The following is a 27,112-nucleotide window of genomic DNA, read 5'->3' as shown; positions in this document are numbered from 1 at the left end:
CTAATTACATTTAGATAAATAAAGCAAAGTTTTATTGGGAAATGGGACTCTAGAGCATGAAACCTCTTAGAACATTCTTTTCAAATTTTCACTGCTTTATGAAAGCTATCTACAAGGTGAAGTCCAAGGCAAATAAAGCTGAAGTGTGGATCTCTGAACAACAATTTTGACTCAAGAGCTTATATGTTGACACAACATTATATTTTGCACAAATATTATTACACTGTTAATATGATTGGTGATACCTTTTAAAATATTCAATCCTATAATCAAATTTGATTTATTGAACACACTGTTATTTATTGCCTAATATGCAACAAGCACTTTTCTTTGTACTGATTATTTTTTATGAATATAGAAAACAAACTCCCTTGCCTCATGGAACCTGTATTCTAGAGATGGGAAGAACATAAACAATAACTAAATAGTTAAGATATGTAATCTGTCATATGGTGATATGTATGATGCTAAAAAAATGAATGAAGGAAGGAGGAAAGGGAGTGGAGACAGAGGCTCCAATTTTAAATAGGGTGATCAAGGAAGGTCTCACTATGAAGGTATCATTTGAGAAAAGACCCAAAGAGGTTGAGAAAACCAGCCATGTGTTTGTCTAAAGGGCAGAGCCTTGCAAGCAGAAGAAAGAACAAGATCAAGATCTCTGACATAGGAACATGTGTTGTGTGTTCTAGGAACATTAGGGAGGTTGGGGTAACTGGATGTTAATGAGCAAGGGTCTGAATACTAGGGTCTGAGATCTGAAATTTAACAAAGGATCCAATTCCAGAGGCCTCTATAACCCCCTGGAAGGATTTTTTGACTATTCTACAGATCTGTTGATATGCCTACCATTCCTGGCTGCCTGTGACATTCCAGCTACCTTTTACAACCACTTTTGGTCTCCCCCAGGTTTTCTCAGAGTTTTTATGTTGGTTCCTTCGATATGGCTCCCTTTACCTTCTGAAGTTTCTGTTTATTTGATTTGGTGGAGGGAAGCCTTTACTAGTTTGTCATCTTGTCAGAACCTTGAAGCATAAAATTGTTTTGAAATACAATTTGAGAAGCAAATATTTCAGACTTTCAGGGGCTATTAAACTTACCTACACTATCTTTTTATAATATGTAATTTCTGACGTTTTCCAGCCTCTGTAAATAATACCTAACTGCAAGAGGAAGCACATGACATTTTTGGACAATTTAATAAGAAGAAAAAGTTTCCTTATATTAAAATTAGACACCTTTAAAAAAAAGTGTATTCAGTACATCTATAAACTCACATAGATTAAATATACAAGTTATAGAATTATGACCAAAAGAGACATTAAAAATTACCACTTCTAATTCTTCAGGTTTTCAACCTTTGATAAGTAACTTATTGATCATATAAATGTGACTTGTTTAAGAGGTTAGGTGCCGTCTCAGACTGACAAGACATCAGGTGTTGCTCTCTAATTCTAAGGGAACCTTGGCGAAAGGAACTTCTTCAGAATGTTCAGCAGCACCAAGGAAGATACGGCTGAAAATGAGACAAAGTAAAAGTAAGTGGAAACATAAAAATTCAAGGTTTTTTAGCTATAAGTAGAGACCGTAGAGAAAACAATTGCAGAGCAGATCTTAATGAAAGCTGAGTCCGTTAATAGATGATAATCACTCTCCAGAAGTGCTGGATCTTTCACTTTTCTTTTAATAGCCCTTTTTGGGAAAACTGAGCTTACAATATCAGCATTAAATAGCCTTAGGAAGCATCAATAGGATTAAAGGAATTAAAACTAAAAATTCAGACTGAATGAAACAGTCTGTGGTTCATTACGTCCTCCTTTTGTAGAGAATATAGGGCAATAACATAGATGTAAGCCTCAACAAAGTGTATCCTTTTATACCAATGGTTCTTAAACTTCACCATGCATTAGAGTCACCAGGAGAGTTTGTTGAAAACAGATTGCTAATCCCCACTCCAGTTCATAGATGACAGTGATGCTGCTTTTCTAGGGGCCATTCTTTGAGAACCAGGATTCTCATAGGTAATTATTCTTAGGGTCATGTATTACCTAGGTGATTACTCTTAGGGTAATATATTTTGGGTGGTTAGAAAAATGTCTTCACATAGGGATCCAGGATTTTTGCAGCTTTTGGATTCATTGTCCTAGAGGATCTCATGTGCATACAGACATCAGGAGACAAAGACCATGCAAACACTTGGTTCTTAACGAACGTCTTGTACTGGAAACGGCATATATCCCACGTCTCATCACATTCTTTTGACCAAACGTAACTATAAAAGAAGCTAGAAAATGGCAATGGAATTTCAGCTCCTAACAACAGAGATTCTGATTCAGTATATCTGGAAAGGATGGTTTGATTTTTAAAAGCTCTATCACTGATTGAGTTATTCGCTAAGTTTCAGAATTCTGGTTCTACCACTACGGTTCAACAAAGAAATACTGAGGGTCTATTACATGAAAGACACTGTGCCAGCCAGTGGGGACTATTAACTTTGATGAAAAGTTAAACATTAGCCCTGTTTTGGGAGGGCTTCCAGCTTAGTGAGAGAGAGAGATAAATACAGGACCCTTATGCCAAGTTAATTCTCTAGATGTGTATTGAAACTCTGTCTCTACTTCCTTACTTCCTGTTCACTCTTTAACCCATTTTAATTTGGCTTCCACTCCCACTAGTTCCATTGAAGTAGGTTTTATTAAAATAATGAACAATGTCCATGTTATCAAACACAGGACAAGGATATTTATCTGTCCTCAATTTTCTGAGTAGCATTTCATATATTTGGCCATTCCCAATTATTTGAAAAACTTTTCCTTTTTGCTTCTTTTAATGCTTTTCTTAGTTGATATTTCCCCTGGATCAATCGTTGTACCTTCTAATCCATCCTGGATTACTTTTCTTCTTCTAATTAAGACTGGATTGCTTCTGGGATATGTTTGGGTCTCTCTTTTCTCCATTTATGATATTTCCTTATATGATCATGTCCAGTCTTAGGTCTTTAATCCCCAAAGGTATGTTGATGACTTTCAAATGTATGTGTCCTACTCAGACCTCTTTCTCTTAAGCTTCATTTCCACATATTCATTTGCCAACCTAACATCTCCACTTCAATTTTAGTAGACATCTGAAACAGAACATATACAGCTGCTTTTTTTTTTTCTTCAAAAGAGGAATACTACATACCATGTCATTGAGTGAAACTGTTCGAAGAGGTAAATTAAGGATAGTTTGAAGGCATTCATTGTTGTCTCTTCTTTGAGCACATCTTATTCTGAAAGCAGAATATTTTTGGCTCAGGAATGGACTAAACTTTTAACATAGATACAGTTTATTAGTATAAGAACTATAGATTTTGGAACCCAGAAGCTCTAGATTCAAGTTCTAGCTCATTTATTTCTAGCTATGTGATTGGTAATTCACCTAACTCTTCTGATTCTCAGTCTCTTCACCTATAAAATCAGGATGAAGGGAGCTACCTAACAGGAATTTCAAAGTTTAGAAATATTGTTGCTTTTTTCTTACAAATAGAACTAACAGTGGCAAGCATACACAACTTTGGCCATTTTTGTAAGATTTACTGTAAGATTATCTAGCAAGTGATTACTAAAAATAGGACTTGAAAGTTGAATTTTCATAAGTTTTTGACTTACAGATAGTCAATGACTGTGATACAGATCCTGGTAGCTGAAAGAAATTGGGTACATTTTGCAACCATTACATCTAATAAATACCTAAAAATATTGCCATCCTTATAAGGAAACTCATATCTCATTCACTGCTGTCTAGTCTACAGTTATAATAGAACCATTGTTTTCTCACTGTTTTTAAGATATTTTATAGGGCAACCCCCTAGCAATATCTTTATGCAGCTCCCTAACATTAGTTGCTTATTCAGTATATGAAACAGCATAAAATAGGACATGTCGGAAAATTTTTTTCAGTAGATTTCTGTAAAATCTTTGGTTTTGCTTGTTAAAAGTGCTTATGTAATAAAGAAGATAAAATTTTTACAGGTGGATTCAGAGATAATGAAACCATGAGGTGTGAAATTTATATTAGGAGAGTACGTTTTTGCTACCTGAAATATGCCACAGGATGCATTCATTTTCTTTAGAAATGAAGACCATATTTTATAGTTCTGAAGTGCTTAATTTCAAATGACTTACCTAGTTAAGTTTACTCAGATTGGTAAAATGATTTTTTTAAAATGTAGAAGCAGAGTGAATTTTTGTCTTAAGCATAAAATTAGAATTTTTACTTTGTAGAAAATGGGCTAAACTAAGTTATTTGTGTGCAAAGTATGTTTGAATATTTGAAGAGCATGCATAGCATTCACATTATATATAGTTTTTCATACAGGTATTTCTTTCACCTGTGATTTTAATTATAGTACCATATATCAGTTCTCACATTTTTTTAATGGTAATTGAAGGTAGTAATAAAAGAATCCAGTGAATTGTTACAGGAGGAAAAAAAGTTGAATCTGTTCCATTTCTAAAAATATCTGCAAGTCTTTTCAGTGAATGTACTTTTCAAGAAGCTACCTTCTTATCTTTTTTTTTTAATGTGCATCATTTCAGTTTGGGAAGAGTTTGAATTGCTCTGCTGTGTTAAAAAGTCTCTTTTCATAAACCAGTTATTTCTGTTCTTCTCATACCATTTAAGTTTGTAATAATAGGATATTGCTTCAATTAAATGTGTGATATGGGGAAAGGGACTAAAACACAGGATATAAAGCTCTGGATAACTTCACAGAGTCAATATAAAAATACTTAAAAATTAAAGAATTAAACAGTGTCATTTTCTAATTTTTTAATATAATGGTAACATACACATAACAAACTTTACCATCTCTCCCATTATTAAGTATACAATTTGATAATGTTAAATATATTCATAATGTTGTGCTACCATCACCACCATCCATTTTCAAAACTCTTTTCATCTTGTAAAATGGAAACTCTGTACCCATTAAACAGTCACTCCCTATTCCCCTCTCCTTCCAGCCTCAGGACACAACCATTCTCCTTTCTGTCTCTATGATTTTGACTACTTTAAGTACTTTGTATAAGTGGATTCATATAGTTTTTGTCTTATTATGACTGGCTTATTTCATTTAGCATAATGTCTTCAAGGTTCATTCATGTTGTGGCGTATATCAGCTTCTTCTTCCCTCTTAAGAATGAAAAATATTCCATTGTATGTATTTACTACATTTTGCTTATCCATTCATCCATCAGTGAACACTTAGGTTGCTTGCATACGTTAGCTATTGAGAATAATGCTGCTGTGAGAATGGGTGTACAAATGTCTCTTCAAGACCCTTCTTTCAGTTTGGGGGAGTATATACACAGATCGAATTGCTGGTTCACATGATAATTCTATGTTTAATTTTTTGAGAACTGCCATGCTGTTTTTCAAAGCAGATGTACCATTTTACATTCCCACCAGTGGTACTCAAGGGTTCCAATTTCTCTACATCTTGCCAACACTTGTTATTTTATGTTCGTTTGGTTTTTTTAGTAGCCATCTTAATGAGTATGAGGTGTTACCTCATTGTTTTATCTGCATTTTCCTAATGGTTAGTAATGTTAAGGGTCTTTTCATGTACTTATTGACCACTTATATATCTTCTTTGGAGAAGTGTCTATTCAAGTTCTTTGCCCATTTTTGAATCCAGTTGTTCTTTTGTTGAGTTTTAGGAGTTACCCATATATCTGGATTTTTTTTTTTAAATTTATTTATTATTTACTTTTGGCTGTGTTCGGTCTTCGTTTCTGTGCGAGGGCTTTCTCTAGTTGCGGCAAGCGGGGGCCACTCTTCATTGCGATGTGCGGGCCTCTCACTATCGTGGCCTCTCGTTGCGGAGCACAGGCTCCAGACGCGCAGGCTCGGTAGTTGTGGCTCACGGGCCTGGTTGCTCCGCGGCATGTGGGATCTTCCCAGACCAGGGCTCGAACCCGTGTCCCCTGCATTGGCAGGCAGATTCTCAACCACTGCGCCACCAGGGAAGCCCCATATATCTGGATATTAATCTCACATCAGAAACATGATTTACAAATATTTTCTCCTGAAGTGAATCTCTTGTAGACAGTATATACTTGGATCATGTTTTTTTATAGCTATTCTGCCAAACTCTGTCTTTTGATTCGAGAGTTTACTTCATTTACACTTAAAGTAATTACTGATAAAAAGGGAATTTTGTCATTTTGCTATTTGTTTTCCATATGTCTTATACCTTCATTATCTCTCATTTCCTGGATTACTGTTTTCTCTTTTGCTTAATTGGTTTTTTGGAGTGAAACATTTAAATTCCTTTCTCATTTCCATTTGTATATATTCCATAACTATTTCCTTTGTCGTAAGCATGGGGATTACATTTAATATTCTAAAGTTATAACATTCTAATTTGAGTTTATACCAATTTAACTTCAATAACATACAAAAACTCTGCTCCTTACACCTTCAACCTCAGTCCATTCAGTTGCTAATGACACAAAATTATATCCATATACATTGTGTGCCCCAAAATATAAACTAATGATTATTTAAATGTATTAGTCTCTTAAATTATGTGGAAAATAAAAATGTGCAATTACAAACCAAAGTTACAATCAATAATACTAGCTTTTAGATTAATGATTGTCTTTTAAATAAAATATCAGTGTCTTAAATCATGTAGAAAAAAATGGAGTAACCGTCATTATAATAAAACTGACTTTTATAATTGCCTAAGTATTTATAATTGCCTAAGTATTTATAATTGCCTAAGTATTTACCTTTATAATTGGTAAGTATTTACCTAAATATTTTTATTTATAATTGCCTAAGTATTTACCTTTACTGACATCTTTATTTCTTCATGTGGCTTCAAGTTACTAGCTAGTGTCCTTTTATTTCAACCTGCAGGACTCCCTTTAGCATTTCTTGCAGAGCAGGCCTAATGATAATGAATAACCTCAACTTTTATTTATCTGGTCGTATCTTAATTTCTCCCTTAATTTCACCCACTGCCTTCTGGCCTCCATAATCTCTGAGAAATTTGCTGGTAATCGTATTGAGGATCCCTTGTATATGACAAGTGCCTTTTCTCTTGCAGCCTTGAAGATTCTCTCTTTGACTTTAGACAGTTTGATTATGATGTGTCTCAGTGTGGGTTTCTTTGAGTTCATCTTACTTGAATGTTCATATACTAATCTTCTTGGGTATTTATATTCATTTCTTTCATCAAGTTTGGGAAATTTTCTGCCATTATTTCTTCAAATATTCTTTCTGATCCTTTCTTTCTCTCTTCTCCTGAGATACTCACAGGCCTTTAAACTCTGTTCACTTTTCTTCAATCTTTTTTCTATCTGTTCTTCAGACTTAATAATTTCCATTGTCCTATCTTAGGGAGGGAGGTGCAAGAACAATGACTGCCAATATAAAATAAAATTTTTTTTTTAAATTGAAAAATAAAAAAATAAAAATTTCTAATTTTGACTGGACAAAAAAATGGCTGCCAGCCTCTTTTTCTACACCTCTAATATCAGAAGTAGCAATCAGTCATCAGAGCACAGATCCCTGAAAATTTGGAGGACAGAGTCCATTTTGCCCACAAGCTGTATGTTAGGTGCTCCTGAAATGGCTTGCAGCTGCCAGCTACATAACTGAGGGGTGGAGGATGGGTGGCTGGTACTGTGGTAAGGCCTGACATTGACTGAAATTAACTGCAGTTCACACTCTAAGTCTTCCTCTGGAAGTTGCAATCTTTCAATATATTCTAGAGTTCCAAAATAGTTTTGTCAGATAGAATCTAACCCTCCAATTGTTGTCTAGGTAGGGAAACAGATTCCTGATGCTTCCTACTTCATCATCTGCCCAGAATTTCTGTAAATAGTGCCATTTTTATTAAGAAAAATCCAGATTATTGATCTTTCAATATCTTTAAAAAGTACAAATAATTCTTATTAGAAGAACTGATTTGGAATCTCTATTCCCCAAAGACCAAATTTATATAAAAATATGTATAAGCTATTCAGAGAGGATCTATGTTCCAGCATAAAATGATTGTTTTAAAGATTAGCCTCCTATTATGCTCCACGTGGAAAAGTCAGATTATCTGTCCCTTAAGCAATGTTCATTTTCTTTTCTCCCACAGACTTTTGGAAAACATACAGCAAAGTCAGATGTTTAGGTGGCGGTACTATCAGTTTAAATGTGCTTTGGGTTTCTGGGTAACTTTACGAGAATTCCAAATGAAATGTGAATTCAAATGTCATTGGAGAGTTAGGCTGAGAAAAAGGCCTTGTGTTACAATGAAGAATCCCTTCATGAGTTTGACTTAGCTCACATTGTGATGGCATGTCACATTCCAACATAAATGCCCTCCCCTGAAATGGTAGAGATAGTCACTGAAAATTTATCTACTTGGTCTATGATTTGCCCTTCTCATTTTAAGTCACTCTTATTATAATATATTGAGGGAAATTGAGGATTTAAAGGTATCTGCAATATAAAAATATGTCTTATATTACAATATGCTTTCAAATATTAACGTAGAATCATTTAAATTATCTGTGTGGAGTTTTATCTCCTTCCAGTTATATCTTTCTATACTAATCATAAATAATTCTGTCTGTGATCTCAGCAATATCCTCTTTGAACTTGATTATCTATATTTAAAACAAAATGATGGTTGTCTGTAAAGTAGATAATTATGGTGGGTGAATTGGGAGTTAATAGTATAATGTACTTTGAACTCTGAGAACAAAATGCTAAGTAAGCAGTAGACACTGGGAGATAATGAACCAGTTAGTTTCTATACCTGGTCACAGTTTTAATATTACAGACCTAGGTAAATTAGTAAAGGTCTTTAATATATAAAGTCAATGACTCTGGCATTGTCGTTCTATTAGGATCACTAGTCACTAAAATAGAAAAAATTCTAAGGTCTTAAAAAAATGAAAGGCTAGATAGAGATTTGTTCTGAACCCTGAATTTAAGAATATATCAAAGTGCATATGTTATTGGAACTCAATAGTATTCTAAAGTTAATGCAAAAACTGTCATTTAACATGCTTAGAAAATTTATTTCAACTTGGTTCGTTGTATATGGTAGATAATTATCCCAAAAGCAGATTTAAAGTTTGGGAAAAAATGTGTAAATTCTTGAGTTAAACTACTCTTTAAATAGTATAGTTTAATTTATTGGGATAAATATTGTATCTACAAAAAATATGCAAAAATATTATTGAAAAACTTTTGTAAACTAGATTAAAAACTATTTGAGAGTTTTAATATACACATAAAATTTTGGTAATTATGAAAATAAAAATATACATATCACTTGGTAATATAGAAATTTATTATAATAAATATATTGTCATATATTAAGCTTATAGATATCTTAGGGAGTTTGCCTTGAAAGTGAGAGCTGTAAATTCTGCCACAGTCATTACTAGCTTTAGGTCTTGGGAAAGTTACTTGCCCTGAGCCTCATTTCCATCAAAGGGTTTTCATCAATACTAAATGATATAATGCCAGTGAACTACTTATTACAATGCTTATTACTAATAAATGTTAATTACTTTCATTATTATTTCAATTATTATAAACTTGAGAGTAACACAACATATTATCTATAATTCAGAATAATATTTGCTAATTGCCATGACTTTGGTGTATAGCCAGCACAACCTTTCAACAATTAGAGTTATTATTTTGATTTATTTCCTTAGTCAGAGTGCTCATGAAGGGTTAGATAAGGTGAACTGAGGAAAATATACCTCTGAATGAAAGGAAAAATAGAATTCCAAAAACCCTACTTCCTGTCTATGAAGAAATTAATGTAGAACATATTCAGAAAATTTCTACTGAATGAGAAGAGACTGCTGGAAATACTTGTTATACAGAATTAATTCATGGAGGATATCTCAATGTAATTAATATCATCTAGGCAGATTTTATATATATATTCACACACACATTCACACATGCATAAACACACACATATATACGCGATACCTTCATTTTAATAATATCCCCACTGAAATAGTAGCTAGTCTGTATGCTCAGATGAAGATGCCAAATGATATAGAAAATGCTAAGTTCATTTGGTCACAATTCTGCTAAATTTTCCTGCTGTCTAGTAGTATTGAACTTGTTCAACCTTTTTTCTTCTTGTGAAGGGTGAAATCAAGGAGAAATCTGTTTTTTTATAATATTTATAATGTCTTTATTACTTGTCCTCCTTTTGAATTATTTGCACAATTTCCACTGACATTAGTGGGAATATCATAAGTAGATCCAAAAACATTACAGTTCTCTTGATTTGGATACCTGTGCACAGTGAAACTAATGTGTATGCACAGTGCACTGTTAGAATTAAATTTATAAACCTACTTTTGAATAGTAGCATCTAAAACAGTGAGAATATGTGATGACTTAACAATTCTGAACAGCTCTGCAGGACTGTAATTCTGCTGTGACCAATAAATTGTCTCAAAGCAGAGACTTGTGCCTTTTGAAAAAAATTTAACCTCCAAAGTGAAATTGCTGAAACTTCTAAGGCAAAAGAGAATAACTTTTATGTGAAAACTCTTATGTTCAGGTTTTTACTATAATTCTTCAATTTTAAATACTTCATGGCGTAAAGTAAATGAATTTGTTAGGCTAATTACCAGACTAGTACTCATTATCAAATATATATGTATGTGTCTGTATATATATATATTCTCTAGTATTACTAGTTATTGAATATATATATCTAATATATTTAGTAGTACTAGTTATTGTCACACATATGTATACATGAATGACATAATGGATTATATATTTATATATGTAATATATATATGCACATACATGGAGTAAGTGCTTGAAATGAAGAAAAAAAAAAAGCATTATATGGAAGAAATAGTTCCAAACTTGAAACCAGAAAACCTAAATTCTTACTCCACCCTTCTAACTCTTGGCTGTGTAATTTTGGTTAAATTACTTAAAATCTTTTCACTAAAATTTCTGAAAAATGAGAAACTTTTTGTATACCATCCTTAAAATTTCTTTCAGCTATGAGTCTATGAAATCCACAATTGCTCTTTCTGTTATCATCTTATGAAGGCATCTTAATTCTGTTATGGTCTGATGCAAGATGTAATGGATTTCGGCTGTCCTGTCAGCAAATCATTTGTGAAGAAACAAAATGGCTGGCTTTGATGATTATCCCTGTGTTGAGGGAAGGTTGACTGGGTGGATGAATGGATGGGTGCATGAATAAGTGGATGCATAAACGCATAGAAGGAAAGAGGAAAAAAGAGAAGAGGAAAAAATGCACAGAGAGAGACCAAGAGAATCAACTCTGTTGCTTCAAAGAAAGTTTAAGATTCAATGCATGTAGTACCTTTGAAAAGTTTATTCTTTTTAAAACTATGTATCATAGAGAATTTATATATATTAGGCAAAATTAAATAAGTAAAGAGTTTGAACTCTGAGAATAAAAAAGACTAGTTACTTTGATTTTATTTGCGGCTCTGAAATCTGATCATATGTTTTTGGGCAATTGTTTCATACATGTCCTTTTACATGATAAGGTTTTTTTTTTTTTTTAAACATCTTTATTGGAGTATAATTGCTTTACAATGGTGTGTTAGTTTCTGCCTTATAACAAAGTGAATCAGTTATACATATACATATGTTCCCATCTCTCTTCCCTCTTGCGTCTTCCTCCCTCCCACCCTCCCTATCCCACCCCTCTAGGTGGTCACAAAGCACCGAGTTGATCTCCCTGTGCTATGCAGCTGTTGGCTGTGGGTTTGTCATATATGACCTTTATTATGTTGAGGAAAGTTCCCTCTATGCCTACTTTCTGGAGGATTTTTATCATAAATGGGTGTTGAATTTTGTTGAAAGCTTTCTCTGCATCGATTGAGATGATCATATGGTTTTTCTCCTTCAATTTGTTAATAGGGTGTATCACATTGATTGATTTGCATATATTGAAGAATCCTTGCATTCTTGGAATAAACCCCACTTGATCATGGTGTATGATCCTTTTGATGTACTGTTAGATTCTGTTTGCTAGTGTTTTGTTGAGAATTTTTGCATCTGTGTTCATCAGTGATATTGGCCTGTAGTTTTCTTTCTTTGTGACATCTTTGTTTGGTTTTGGTATCAGGGTGATGGTGGCCTTGTAGAATGAGTTTGGGAGTGTTCCTCCCTCTGCTATATTTTGGAAGAGTTTGAGAAGGACAGGTGTTAGCTCTTCTCTAAATGTTTGATAGAATTCGCCTGTGAAGCCATCTGGTCCTGGGCTTTTGTTTGTTGGAAGATTTTTAATCACAGTTTCAATTTCAGTGCTTGTGATTGGTCTGTTCATATTTTCTATTTCTTCCTGGTTCAGTCTCGGCAGGTTGTGCATTTCTAAGAATTTGTCCATTTCTTACAGGTTGTCCATTTTATTGGCATAGAGTTGCTTGTAGTAATCTCTCATGATCCTTTGTATTTCTGCAGTGTCAGTTGTTACTTCTCCTTTTTCATTTCTAATTCTATTGATTTGAGTCTTCTCCCTTTTTTTCTTGATGAGTCTGGCTAATGGTTTATCAATTTTGTTTATCTTCTCAAAGAACCAGCTTTTAGTTGTATTGATCTTTGCTATCATTTCCTTCATTTCTTTTTCATTTATTTCTGATCTGATCTTTATGATTTCTTTCCTTCTGCTAACTTTGGGGTTTTTTTTGTTCTTCTTTCTCTAATTGCTTTAAGGTGCAAGCTTAGGTTGTTTATTTGAGATGTTTCCTGTTTCTTAAGGTAGGATTGTATTGCTATAAACTTCCCTCTTAGAACTGCTTTTGCTGCATCCCATAGGTTTTGGGTCCTCGTGTCTCCATTGTTGTTTGTTTCTAGGTATTTTTTGATTTCCTCTTTGATTTCTTCAGTGATCACTTGGTTATTAAGTAGTGTATTGATTAGCCTCCATGTGTTTGTATTTTTTACAGATCTTTTCCTGTAATTGATATCTAGTCTCATAGCGTTGTGGTCAGAAAAGTTACTTGATACAATTTCAATTTTCTTAAATTTGCCAAGGCTTGATCTGTGACCCAAGATATGATCTATCCTGGAGAATGTTCCATGAGCACTTGAGAAGAATGTGTATTCTGTTGTTTTTGGGTGGAATGTCCTATAAATATCAATTAAGTCCATGTTGTTTAATGTATCATTTAAAGCTTGTGTTTCCTTATTTATTTTCATTTTGGATGATCTTTCCATTGGTGAAAGTGGGGTGTTAAAGTCCCCTACGATGATTGTGTTACTGTCGATTTCCCCTTTTATGGCTGTTAGTATTTGCCTTATGTATTGTGGTGCTCCTATGTTGGGTGCATAAATATTTACAATTGTTATATCTTCTTCTTGGATTGATCCCTTGATCATTATGTAGTGTCCTTCTTTGTCTCTTGTAATAGCCTTTATTTTAAAGTCTATTTTGTCTGATATGAGATTTGCTACTCCAGCTTTCTTTTGATTTCCATTTGCATGGAATATCTTTTTCCATCCCCTCACTTTCAGTCTGTATGTGTCCCTAGGTCTGAAGTGGGTCTCTTGTAGACAGCATATATACGGGTCTTGTTTTTGTATCCATTCAGCGAGGCTGTGTCTTTTGGTGGGAGCATTTAATCCATTTACATTTAAGGTAATTTTTCGATATGTATGTTCCTATTCCCATTTTCTTAATTGTTTTGGGTTTGTTATTGTAGGTCTTTTCCTTCTCTAGTGTTTCCTGCCTAGAGAAGTTCCTTTAGCATTTGTTGTAAAGCTGGTTTGGTGGTGCTGAACTCTCAGCTTTTGCTAGTCTGTAAAGGTTTTAATTTCTCTATCAAATATGAATGAGATCCTTACTGGGTAGAGTAATCTTGGTTGTAGGTTTTTCTCCTTCATCACTTTAAATATGTCCTGCCACTCCCTTCTGTCTTGCAGAGTTTCTGCTGAAAGATCAGCTGTTAACCTGATGGGGATTCCCTTGTGTGTTATTTGTTGTTTTTCCCTTGCTGCTTTTAATATGTTTTCTTTGTATTTAATTTTTGATAGTTTGATTAATATGTGTCTTGGCGTGTTTCTCCTTGGATTTATCCTGTATGGGACTCTCTGTGCTTCCAGGACTTGATTAACTATTTCCTTTCCCATATTAGGGAAGTTTTCAACTATAATCTCTTCAAATATTTTCTCAGTCTCTTTCTTTTTCTCTTCTTCTTCTGGGACCCCTATAATTCTAATGTTGGTGCGTTTATTGTTGTCCCAGAGGTCTCTGAGACTGTCCTCAGTTCTTTTCATTCTTTTTTCTTTATTCTGCTCTGCAGTAGTTATTTCCACTATTTTATATTCCAGGTCACTTACCCGTTCTTCTGCCTCAGTTATTCTGCTATTGATCCCTTCTAGAGTATTTTTAATTTCATTTATTGTGCTTTTCATTGTTGCTTGGTTCCTCTTTAGTTCTTCTAGGTCCTTGTTAAATGTTTCTTGCATTTTGTCTATTCTATGTCCAAGATTCTGGATCATGTTTACTATCATTTTTCTGAATTCTTTTTCAGGTAGGCTGCCTATTTCCTCTTCATTTGTTAGGTCTGGTGTGTTTTTACCTTGCTCCTTCATCTGCTGTGTGTTTTTCTGTCTTCTCATTTTGCTTATCTTACTGTGTTTGGGGTCTCCTTTTCGCAGGCTGCAGGTTCGTAGTTCCCGTTGTTTTTGGTATCTGTCCCCAGTAGCTAAGGTTGGTTCAGTGGGTTGTGTAGGCTTCCTGGTGGAGGGGACTAGTGCCTGTGTTCTGGTGGATGAGGCTAGATCTTGTCTTTCTGGTGGGCAGGTCCACCTCTGGTGGTGTGTTTTGGGGTGTCTGTGACCTTATTATGATTTTAGGCAGCCTCTCTGCTAATGGATGAGGCTGTGTTCCTTTCTTGCTAGTTGTTTGGCATAGGATGTCCAGCACTGTAGCTTGCTGGTCGTTGAGTGAAGCTGGGTCTTGGCATTGAGATGGAGATCCCTGGGAGATTTTTGCCATTTGATATTACATGGAGCTGGGAGGTCTCCTGTGTACCAGTGTCTTGAAGTTGGCTCTCCCACCTCAGAGGCACAGCCCTGATGCCCGGCTGGAGCACCAAGAGCCTTTCATCCACACAGCTCAGAATAAAAGGGAGAAAAAATAGAAAGAAAGAAAGAAAGAGGATAAAATAAAATAAAATAAAGTAAAACAAAATAAAATAAAGGTATTAAAATAAAAAATAATTATTAAGAAAAAAATTTTTTAAAGTAAAAAAAAACAAAAACGGACGGACAGAACCCTAGCACAAATGGTGAAAGCAAAGCTATACAGACAAAATCACACACAGAAGCATACACCTACACGCTCACAAAAAGAGAAAAAGGGGAATAAATAATATATCTTTGCTCCCAAAGTCCACCTCCTGAATTTGGGATGATTCGTTGTCTATTCAGGTATTCCACAGATGCAGGTACATCAAGTTGATTGTCGAGCTTTAATGCGCTGCTCCTGAGGCTGCTGGGAGAGATTTCCCTTTCTCTTCTTTGTTCGCACAGCTCCCGGGGTTCAGCTTTGGATTTGGCCCCGCCTCTCCGTGTAGGTCGCCTGAGGACGTCTGTTCCCGCTCACACAGGACGGGGTTAAAGGAGCAGCTGATTCGGGGGCTCTGGCTCACTCAGGCGGGGGGAGGGAGCGGTACGGAGGAGGCGGGGCGAGCCTGCGTTGGCAGAGGCTGGCGTGACGTTGCACCAGCCTGAGGCGCGCTGTGCGTTCTCCCGGGGAAGTTATCCCTGGATCACGGGACCCTTGCAGTGGCGGGCTTCACAGGCTCCTGGGAGGGGAGGTGTGGAGAATGACCTGGGCTCGCACACAGGCTTCTTGGTGGCGGCAGCAGCAGCCTTAGCGTCTCATGCCCATCTCTGTGGTCTGCGCTGATAGCCGCGGCTCGCGCCCGTCTCTGGAGCTCCTTTAAGCGGCACTCTGAATCCCCTCTCCTCGCGCACCAGGACACAAAGCGGTAAGAAAAAGTCTCTTGCCTCTTCGGCAGCTGCAGACTTTTTCCCGGACTCCCTCCCGGCTAGCTGTGGTGCGCTAACCCCTTCAGGCTGTGTTCACGCCGCCAACCCCAGTCCTCTCCCTGGGATCCGACCGAAGCCCGAGCCTCAGCTCCCAGCCCCGCCCGCCCCGGCGGGTGAGCAGACAAGCCTCTCGGGCTGGTGAGTGCTGGTTGGCACCGATCCTCTGTGCGGGAATCTCTCTGCTCTGCCCTCCGCACCCCTGTGGCTGCGCTCTCCTCCGTGGCTCCGAAGCTTCCCCCCTCCGCCACCCGCAGTCTCCGCCCGCGAAGGGGCTCCTAGTGTGTGGAAACCTTTCCTCCTTCACAGCTCCCTCCCACTGGCGCAGGGCCCGTCCCTATTCTTTGTCTCTGTTTTTTCTTTTTTCTTTTGCCCTACCCAGGTACGTGGGGAGTTTCTTGCCTTTTGGGAGGTCTGAGGTCTTCTGCCAGCGTTCAGGAGGTGTTCTGTAGGAGTTGTTCCACATGTAGATGTATTTCTGATGTATCTGTGGGGAGGAAGGTGATCTCCGAGTCTTACTCTTCCGCCATCTTGAAGCCTCTCTAGATGATAAGGTTTTAAGCAGAAATTGATTGTGCAGGGTAATGTTCATGTGTTGATACTTTCTTGTTTTCAATTTTTAGAATTATTTATTTTAAAAGATATTTGGTATGTTAGTTCTATAAAATGAGATATGCAGACCTTCCAGTAATTTTGTCAACTCTGTATGTGGAAAAATTCTTTTTGTTATAGAAGTGCTGGATCTGGTGGACCCCAACTAGGTCCTTCCCTTGCCCTGTGTTGCTTGTGCCTATCGAATGAGACAAGGTTCGGCAAAGCAGAGCAGAAACTTTATTCCTTGATCAAGGAATGGGGAAGGGAGAGCTCTAAGACCCCTTCTTCTGGGGGAAGGGAAGTGGGAAACTTTTAAGGGTTAAGAGGTGGGTGTGCCATCAGAACCCAGGGAAAGTGGCAATAAGTTCCAGAAACAGCCAAAACATGCACAGTCCTGTGGGCTCTTTTGTGCAGGACACTAATTGTGCTAGCAAAGTGCAAGTCCTCCCTTTCAGAGGAGATCCTAACATGGTAATGAAGCAAAGGCAACTTTCAGACATTTTGGGTCTCATCTGTACAGATGCTGCCCTGGTGGTCAGGCTGGAGCCAGTTCAGGGCAGTGGACTGTCACCTTCTTGGACCTTTCTGCTCAAGCTGATTCTGTGGTTTTGCTTATGTAGCTTCTGCCTTAGTTTTTGTTAAGCAAGCACAGCTGTGGGCATAGACTAACAGATTGTGGTATGGAAAGAAAGAAAGTAGGTTAGCCTCTGTACAGGTATGGGTCTCTTTCCAGTGAGACTTCAAGATGTGTATCCAAACCTTTCTCAATATTTTTAGAGGGAATTCTGAGCTAGGTGAAGACATTTTCTTTCTTTCACTACCTTCCCAGCTAAACAATGTTTCCTCTACTTGCCTCTTATCTTATGTATAAGATAAAGATGAATTTAAATATTCAAACTAAAAATACAAGTATATGATTAATACTTTGCTGAATAATTTGGGAGTCATGATAATACCTGTGATAATAAATTCACATACAGGTACATTTGCAATTCTACTTTTGTTCTAATTTAGAATTAGTTGTAACTTACATTTTTATTCCTATATTTGAATTTAGGTATCCTATTTTACAAGATCATGCCTAACTAATATAAGGAAAGTTTAAACTATTCCTGTTTCTTGAGTATCTAATATATTCAGGCTCTGTTATAGACACTCTAACAAAAATAGTTTCTATAGCCCAGGAAATTATATTTTGCTAAGGAGACAAGGCATATATCCATGGTGGCGACAACACCGTGAATAAAGACATGAAGGTATAAAAGCTTAAAATGTTTTTGAGAGTTATGGATGTGGTCAGGTTAGTAACTTCTTTCTTTCTTTCTTTTTTATAAATTTATTTATTTATTTATTTTTGGCTGTGTTGGGTCTTTGTTTCTGTGTGAGGGCTTTCTCTAGTTGAGGCGAGCGGGGGCCACTCTTCATCGCGGTGCGCGGGCCTCTCACTATCGCGGCCTCTCTTGTTGCGGAGCACAGGCTCCAGACGCACAGGCTCAGTAGTTGTGGCTCACGGGCCCAGTTGCTCCGCGGCATGTGGGATCTTCCCAGACCAGGGCTTGAACCCGTGTCCCCTGCATTGGCAGGCAGATTCTCAACCACTGCACCACCAGGGAAGCCCCTCTTTATTTATTTTTTAAAATGTATGTTTTGGCTGCGTAGGGTCTTCATTGCTGCGCACAGGCTTTCTCTAGTTGCGGCGAGCGGGGGCTACACTTTGTTGCAGTGCACGGGCTTCTCATTGCGGTGGTTTCTCTTGTTGTGCAGCACAGGCTCTAGATGTGCGGGCTTCAGTAGTTGCAGTGTGTGGGCTCAGTAGTTGTGGCTTGCGGGCTCTAGAGCGTAGGCTCAGTAGTTGTGGCACACAGGCTTAGTTGTTCTGCAGCACGTGGGATCTTCCCGGACCAGGGATCGAACCCATGTCCCCTGCATTGGCAGGTGGATTCTTAATCACTGCACCACCAGGGAAGTCCCAGGTTAGTAACTTCTTACAAATGTTTGTTTTTAACAGGCATATTTGCAAATGCGAATTTTTAGAACATGGTTTTATTAACTTGTACGTATGACCCTTTACAATAGTTAAAAAATTAAAACTTCAACATGTTTTTAATACTACTATAAACTATAATTACTTCCTTTCTAAGACATAAGTAGACAAGGATGATATATTTTGTATTTAAAATCTTGTATGTAGTGCTCGCTTCAGCAGCACATATACTAAAATTGGAACGATACAGAGAAGATTAGCATGGCCCCTGCGCAAGGATGACACGCAAATTCGTGAAGCGTTCCATATTTTTCAACAAACACGTGAAAGAATGTTCAACGTCATTAATCATTAGAGTAATGCAAATCAAAACTACAATGAGCTGTCATCTCACACCAGTCAGAATGGCCATCATCAAAAAATCTACAAACAATAAATGCTGGAGAGGGTGTGGAGAAAAGGGAACCCTCTTGCGCTGTTGGTTGGAATATAAATTGATACAGCCACTATGGTGAACAGTATGGAGGTTCCTTAAAAAACTAAAAATAGAATTACCATACGACCCAGCAATCCCACTACTGGGCATATACCCTGAGAAAACCATAATTCAAAAAGAGTCATGTACCACAGTGTTCATTGCAGCTCTATTTACAAGAGCCAGGACATGGAAGAAACCTAAGTGTCCATCAACAGATGAATGGATGAAGATGTGGCACATATATACAAGGGAATATTACTCAGCCATAAAAAGAAACGAAATTGAGTTATTTGTAGTGAGGTGGATGGACCTAGAGTCTGCCATACAGAGTGAAGTAAGTCAGAAAGAGAAAAACAAATACCGTATGCTAACACATATATATGGAATAAAAAAAAAAAAAATGGTCATGAAGAACCTAGGGGCAAGAAGGGAGTAAAGACGCAGACCTACTAGAGAATGGACTTGAGGACACGGGAAGGGGGAAGGGTAAGCTGGGACAAAGTGAGAGAGTGGCATGGACATCTATACACTACTAAATGTAAAATAGATAGCTAGTAGGAAACAGCTGCATAGCACCGGGAGATCAGCTCAGTGCTTTGTGACCACCTAGAGAGGTGGGATACGGAGGATGGGAGGGAGGGAGACGCAAGAGGGAAAAGATATGGGGATATATGTATATGTATAACTGATTCACCTTGTTATAAAGCAGAAACTAACACACCATTGTAAAGCAATTATACTCCAATACAGATGTTAAAAAAAAAAAAAAAAGACTTGTATGTAGACTCACCTGAATATGCCACTCTCTTTTTGTCAGGATAAGTGATGCCTTTTTTCCCTTCCATGGACGGAGCAGATCATCAGTCCCAAATAATGGAAATGACTAATTAAAAATTGGTCTAACGGGAATATTTAGGAGGTGTTTGTTCTCTGCCTGTTGCTTGGTTATTCTTCCCTCCAGTTTGGCCAATGCCAAGTGTAAATAGAGTATAATTTGTTGATCAAACACTGTGTGTGTGTGTGTGTGTGTCTGTGTGAGTGTGTAAGTGGTGGAAGAATTATTTCATCTTGACAATAAGTTGGATCTGGTTTTCACCTCCAGGTTATAAAATAAAAATGACAGTTAAAATGTGCTAATAAAAATAGCTGGGAAAGAAATAGACGCTGTGTCATCATGTAAGCTATATAGCTATGTATGTTGCATTTGAGAAACTTTAGTTTCAAAAAGTAAATCTAGGATATTTGATGTTAAATTAGACTGCCAATATGTGTGTATTAATACAAAGGATAAAGAGATGACATTGCAATACTATTGGAAGTGCATGACATAAGAAAGAACTGTCTTTCCTGAGATTCTTCATGTGGAACTTACAAGGTTGTTTTCAGAATACTTGTGTTTGATACAAAATGCTTCATTTAACAATACTTTTGTGGGAAAAAGCCAAATTTAAGATGAGAGTTTACAGCTGAAGGAAAAAGTAAATAAATAAATAAGTGTATTTGAAATGTTGGCTAGGATTTCCTGTTCTTTGGTTATGCTGCCTGTGTGCAGTAAGATGAATCATTTCTTTTGTGTACTTCTTTGCTGTTTGCAGAAAGATGAACTGCTTTTTTTGTGCATTTGCTTTCAGTATGTCTTAATTCAGCACAGAAATGACTAATTTCTTATCATTTTAGCAGGTTTCTGCCATTTATTAAGCCAGGTTTAATGTTTAAAGCAATTTTAAGTGTTCTGTCAGGTAATAGTAAAATGCTTCCAATAAAAATGTATTAGCAATACTCAGCAGAAATCAATAACATCACCTGCTATAAAAAAAAGTTTGATTAGAAACTTTTCTAAAAGACCCATTTAGAATCCATGACAAGCTGAAACATCTCTATAGAAACATACATCACTTCTTTGCGAATAGACATTTAGATTATCTGGTTTAAAACAAATTGGTTATTTCAGCTCCAATTATAGCACATTTACATCACACTTCCTAAAAAGCTGCTAAAGAAATTTTTATATCCCAGTCTGATAATATTAGATTTCAATGTAAGGATTAACTTAGATTCTCATAAATATTATCACAAATTAAAATGAGTCTTCATGAATGTGAATTAAAATTATCAAGATAAATCTAAAATTTATTGCCTAAATATTAGTTTATAAAGTATATTTCTAATTCAGGTGACAGGATAGGTCAGAAATTAATGTCTATTACATATGTTGATTACATCAATAAAATATTAATAGTCTGGGTATTAGCTATATAATAGTGTAATTAAGAAATAATTTATGTATCAATTTAAAAAATTTCTTCACCCTTTTCTCATGTTCTTAGCCATGGCAGGTATTCAAATACATAGGAAAAGTAAAGGAAGGATTTATAAAGGCTGGTCAAAGTAGTCAATGAATCCATGCAAACATAGAAGAGCAGTGGTAAGAGAAAGCCAAGCTGACACAGTAAGCCTATTAGACACTCTGCCTTCTCTAGCAAAAAGTAATCATTGCTTGCTTTCCCATGGTGAAGCCACATAGGGTGGAGAGGTCAAAAGTAACTTGCCACACTTGTCAATAATGGACATAGATTCATCCTTGCTTTATCATGAATTGACTCTAATAATGCATGTTTAATATCATAATTATCTTTCGCTAGAAGACTTGGGGCTTCAGCTACAGAATTATTAAATCAACAAAATTGATAGATGTAAAGTGTGTCTGCTTCTGTTTATACATATATGTGTATTTGTGTGTATGTGTAAACATATATATGCATATTTGTGTCTGCATGTATAGTGTGTTTATCTTTTCATATGTGTGTATAATACCTGTATTATATTTATATGTGGAAAAAAGTCATTTTTATATACACATAATTTTATTTTTTCACACACTAATGAATATAGTCAAGAAATATGTATTATGTGTATATGGATGTATATGTGGATATGTACATATATAGTTATTCCTTTATCATGTTATTGACCCTGAGGTATATGTCTCTTTTTGTCAACAGGGTCTTCGTTAGGTTTATTCAAAAATACAAAAAGTACATTGTCCCAATGATTTATGATTAAAAAGTAAATAATTTAAAAATGTGTGCTTGCTTAGAACTGGAAGAGTCAGAATGAATGCAAATAAAGTATGCATGGCCAGATGGGAAAGAAACTCCAGATATGCTGTAAAGTCAGAATCCCTGTTAGAACACTTTTATGTCTTTTGGGTGCAATCCTGGAAGACAGTATCCCATAGTGATGTAAAGCAAGGACGCTGGAGTAAGGAGGCAAAAGCTCTGGCCCTTGTTGTGGAACCTTAGGCATATTTCTTGCATGGAATCCTAATTTTAAAAACTGTATGTGTGTGTAGTAGTGTACATATCACATAGTTATTTTAAGGATTAAATTAAATACTGTAATATGAAGAAAATAATAGAACATGTTAAGCTTTGTTTGGATTATATTACAGTATTTAAAAAAAGAAAACACTAGCATGTATTGAGACATATTTAGTTACCACAATTTACTTACATTTCGCAGGCATAGTATCATTTAATACAGTTAATAATCCTTACAGATGGATATTATTTTTACTATTAGATATTACAGATGATGAATGTGGAGTTTAGAATTTGAATCCCTTGCTCAAGGTCATATACTTAACAAATGCCAGAATCAGGATTTGTAATCAGTTTACTCTTAGAACTGGGATGTTTAATCAATACACTGACAAACACACAGTCAAATAAAAGTTAGCCACAACTCTTATCATCATCATCATCATTATTACATATGAAGGAAAAATACCATAATTATTCACTAGAACTTGTGTTAGTTCTTCAGGAAATATGTCTCCATTACTTCTGCTCAGAGATTTGTATGTCTCTAAATTTTTAATAAATATTATTGAATTTACTATTGTAAAAGATACTGAAACTCTTGTTCAAAAAAAAAGAAAGAAAGAAAGGAAAGAAGGAAGGAAATAAAGAGAAAAAGTAAATTAAGATCATTGTAGAAATTTGATTCCTATTTACTTTATGAATGGACTCTCAGAAAATTTCCTGATTTTTCTCCTATTATTCAGAAAAGAAAATTCTACAAGTTATGAATTCTTAAAGATCTCATGACATGAGACATTCAGTGTATTTAACCACTTTGTCCTGCAAAGGCTTTTTGTATTTATTATAATGTCTTCCCGATACTCTTCCAGCAAAACACTTTGATGTACTATTCATCATTTCCATTTGGGAGAACTAACTGCATTCCTGCTTAGCTCTCACACTGCTTCCAGTACAATGTGTTTCAGTAATAAATAAAGTGCATGCTTTAAGTGAAAGTATACGTTTTTCAATTCATAAGTCTCTTTGGTGTAACTCCGGAGGGCATGACAGAATATTTATGTTATTGTTTAATGGCGATACTCACTTCTTTCTAGGAGCAATTTTTGATGAATCTGCCAAAAAGGATGATGAGGTGTTTCGCACGGCAGTTGGCGACCTCAACCAGAACGAGGAGATCTTACAGACTGAGAAAATCACATTTTCGGTGACGTTTGTTGATGGCAACAACCCTTTTCAAGCAGTTCAAGAAGGTAAGGTCCATCAGCACTCCACTTTTTATTTCGTTTGTTTCTTTGGTTCAATTCAAATGGCAATGAAATTAAAAATTTAAAATGCCATTAAACATGGACATCATTTTTGCATCTTTGCTGCATTGCTTTTCTTTTAGAGTATTTGGTAAATTTTAATCCTGTATTCCACTTCTGAAAGGGCAGAGTGTGGAAAGTTATTGTTTTACTTGAAATATAATATGAAAATGGTCATAAATATTTATAATATAAACTTTACAACATTTTATGACTTCAGTGTAAATGAAGCATTCCTTAAAAATACGACTTTCTATCTGAATTTTTACTTTTGTCTTCTTTGAGGTAAGATAAGAAAGGAATTTATGTACTTACTTAAATTTACTTAAAATAAATTTACTTCCTTCTTTGAGAAGGAAGTTTTCCTTCTCAAAAGTTTTCCTTTTGAGAAGGAAAACTTTCAGACACTACGTACAAATCAAAGATTTTGTGCTGGGATCCTAACATACTGACCTAGGCTATAAATTGTTTACTCTCTACAATGTGCCAAATATTAAAGCACTTTTCTCCATTCTCTCTGTATATTTGAGTGAATTAAAATATTTCATAGGTACAAAGTCATACAAATACAAATTATTTTTATTATACTGGAAGATCATTTATATGAACAAAGGTTTTGATTGAAAGATCATACACTAATAAAATTCTAGTTTTGATGCTATTATTCTAATGAAATATTTAGCCTTTTGATCGGCAAAGTAATCATTGTCCATGAAAGTATTTGTTGTTAATCTGTTTTATATTTTATTGTGATAATATATTTAGACTAAAGATACTAATACAAAATTAATTTAGTTAAATGAAACATTTATTAAAAACTTAAAGAGGATTTGGCAGAAGAAAATATGGACAAGATATTAAATGGAGTAAAGTTTGGCAGGAAACTTTTTAAAGAAAAGTATTGAAGAGGTAAGGAAGATAAATGTTTTTAATTTAATGTATCTGCATGATATACAGGTAACCTTTTTTGGAATGTGTTTTTGATCAGTGGCATTGGCTACTACCAAAGCTTATTTATGCTTATTTCTGTCAGTAAGAGAATGGTTAGAATGATTAGTGGGCTAATGGATTTTACTTCTTATTAATTTGATGGAGTAAAAAAATATTATTTTAATAAAATGAACAGAATTGTTTTAAGTAAAAGTTGTTTTGCCATAAAATAGGTTGTTCATATTAATATGATGGAATTTTAATTTTAATAAGTAAACATCAATTTAAAAAATCAGATTAATAGAAGCACCCACTTATTTTCTTACATTTTAAATCAGAATTATCCTGGGAATTTGTAACTTTAAATCATGGTTATGTTGATAAATTTTCTATAGAAATGTTTAAAAGCTGTCTAAATTAATGTTAGAATTCATAAAACAGTCTGCAAAAATAATAAAGTAGAAATTGTGGAAAATACCTAATAATGTAAAAGAATATATGCACTAAGAAGTATATATTATTCTTTAAAAGAAGTATCTATGATATTTCTTTCTCAACTGTTAATTTTATTGACTGGAATGAGAGCAGGAAAAAATTAGGACTGACTGACTTTTGTGACTGTCTTCTTATTAACTACATGTTAATAATTGTAAATTAACTTTGAAGACGTGCTAAAATATTCATGCTTTTAAACAGTCCACTTTGACTGAAAAAACGTGGATAAAGCAATGAAAAAAAATACAATGAGCAGAAGGGAATTAGAAAGACTGAATAAATATGCCCCTCACACCTTTTTAGAGACTACAGTTTGAAAAACAAAGACAATTTTTAAAGTACCACAGTTAATCTGTTTACATATTGCTTTGTGTAGCCATTCTGCTGCCAACTAAATTCTGGAAACAAAAATATCTCTCAAAAGAACTATTGTGACTTGGAAGAATTTGTGGACTGAAAGAAAATTGAGAGAGTAAATAAGTTTTAAGTTTCCAAGATAGAGACAGCTAGATATTTGTCAAGAAAGAATGAAGAGCTTGACAATTTGCCTGATGGGTTTTGATACTAACAGGATGTTCTGGACCAGTTATTTTGATGGTCTGCTCTGGCTAATGAACCTGAAATAAGTTCTAGGAAACTCTGGAGCTAATTTGTTTCTCCATTCAATATCAAGAAAGATCTCAGCTAATTTTAGAAGTAAAAATAATTCTTTCTAGAGCTCTTATTGTAATTGATTAGTTTGCAAAAATAAGGGAAAATATTCAACTGAAAGAGAACAAAAAAGTATTCCGGAGTATTTTCTTAAATGTTTTGAGGAAGTATTTTAGAAGAAAACTTCAACTGAACCATCAAAGATGACCAACTTTTCTATCATCATATCTTGGCTGCGATACCATTAAAATCTGTAATAGAGGTCCTTAAATCAGCTTATTTGTTTTTTACATTCTAAAGATGGACACGAGATTCAGTGATATCATTATTACCGATTGTTTATGCATTGGCATTCCTGATGAACATCTAAAAATTCATGGTTTTGAGCATGGTTTTGCTGTGATATATACTATTTATGTTCATGGGTTTTAGATGGCATGGTTAGTAGAAAAATACCAATCTAGTTGATCAGCAGCAGTTGCATTGTATAATCCACTCAGTTCGTTCATCCTTGGTTTTCCTCATATATAAATAGTGAAGAAATTAGAACATAAATGATGTATTTTTAAGGTGAATTTCATCTCTATAGATGAGATGTTGCACAAATCTTTAGAACAAATTTCCAGATTTAGATTCTTAAAGGATTATAGAAATTATAATTATTCAGTTTCTCTTTAGAGAAGTCTTCACATTGCTGAAGTTGCCTCCTAGTTTTTTCTGTGGCTGACTTCAAAATTGATTAAAGGATATATGGTAGCTGTCCTTTGTTCTGCTACCTCATCCAACTATTGACAGCAACCCAAAGAACTCATTATTATCACCGAAATCCAGAAAGGGTCTTTTGCAGGTTCAGTTGACCTGGACCAAAGCAGCTGTTGCTAGATTTCTCTCCTTACATCTCTTTTGTAGATTGTTTCCTCTGTGGGACCTATATACTGGATATAACATAGATACACAAATGGCTGGTGTGAAAGGCACTTCTGTCTCTACTGAAAGCAATAGCAATTGCTTATATTGTTAGCACTTAACTGAGACCAACACCACTATGGGCCACGAAAGGTGGGGATTTATAAGAAAATAAGGTCAGGGAATGTAAGGAGAATGCATTTGTAAAAATGTTCACATTGGAAGGTGAATGCAGAAATATGACTGCATGTATAATTCTTGCATACATCAGATGTATCAGGAGGGATGTTAAGCACTGTTGATATTGAATGGCAAGATTCAGTTAAAACATTTTGAAATAATTATTAGGAAAAATACCTAAAAATGA

General features: G+C 35.3%; 1 protein-coding gene and 1 non-coding gene across 3 annotated transcripts in view; both read left to right on the top strand.

The window, feature by feature from the left end:
- Nucleotides 1-27,112, top strand: part of GRID2 (glutamate ionotropic receptor delta type subunit 2) — a 1,388,009-nt gene that overhangs the window by 243,636 nt on the left and 1,117,261 nt on the right. For both annotated transcript variants that reach the window (XM_061191720.1, XM_061191719.1), the window contains exon 2: nucleotides 23,554-23,709. In XM_061191720.1, the coding sequence (XP_061047703.1) occupies nucleotides 23,554-23,709 (156 nt within the window). The remainder of the gene's footprint in view (nucleotides 1-23,553; nucleotides 23,710-27,112) is intronic.
- LOC133092839 (U6 spliceosomal RNA) lies at nucleotides 18,865-18,971 on the top strand. The gene has a single exon (XR_009701190.1). It is a non-coding gene; the product is annotated as a U6 spliceosomal RNA (small nuclear RNA).

Source organism: Eubalaena glacialis, chromosome 5 (genome assembly GCF_028564815.1).
Source record: "Eubalaena glacialis isolate mEubGla1 chromosome 5, mEubGla1.1.hap2.+ XY, whole genome shotgun sequence".
NCBI lineage: Eukaryota > Metazoa > Chordata > Mammalia > Artiodactyla > Balaenidae > Eubalaena > Eubalaena glacialis.
The sequence above is the reverse complement of the archived record's forward strand: the minus strand, read 5'-3'. Positions and strand labels throughout refer to the sequence as shown.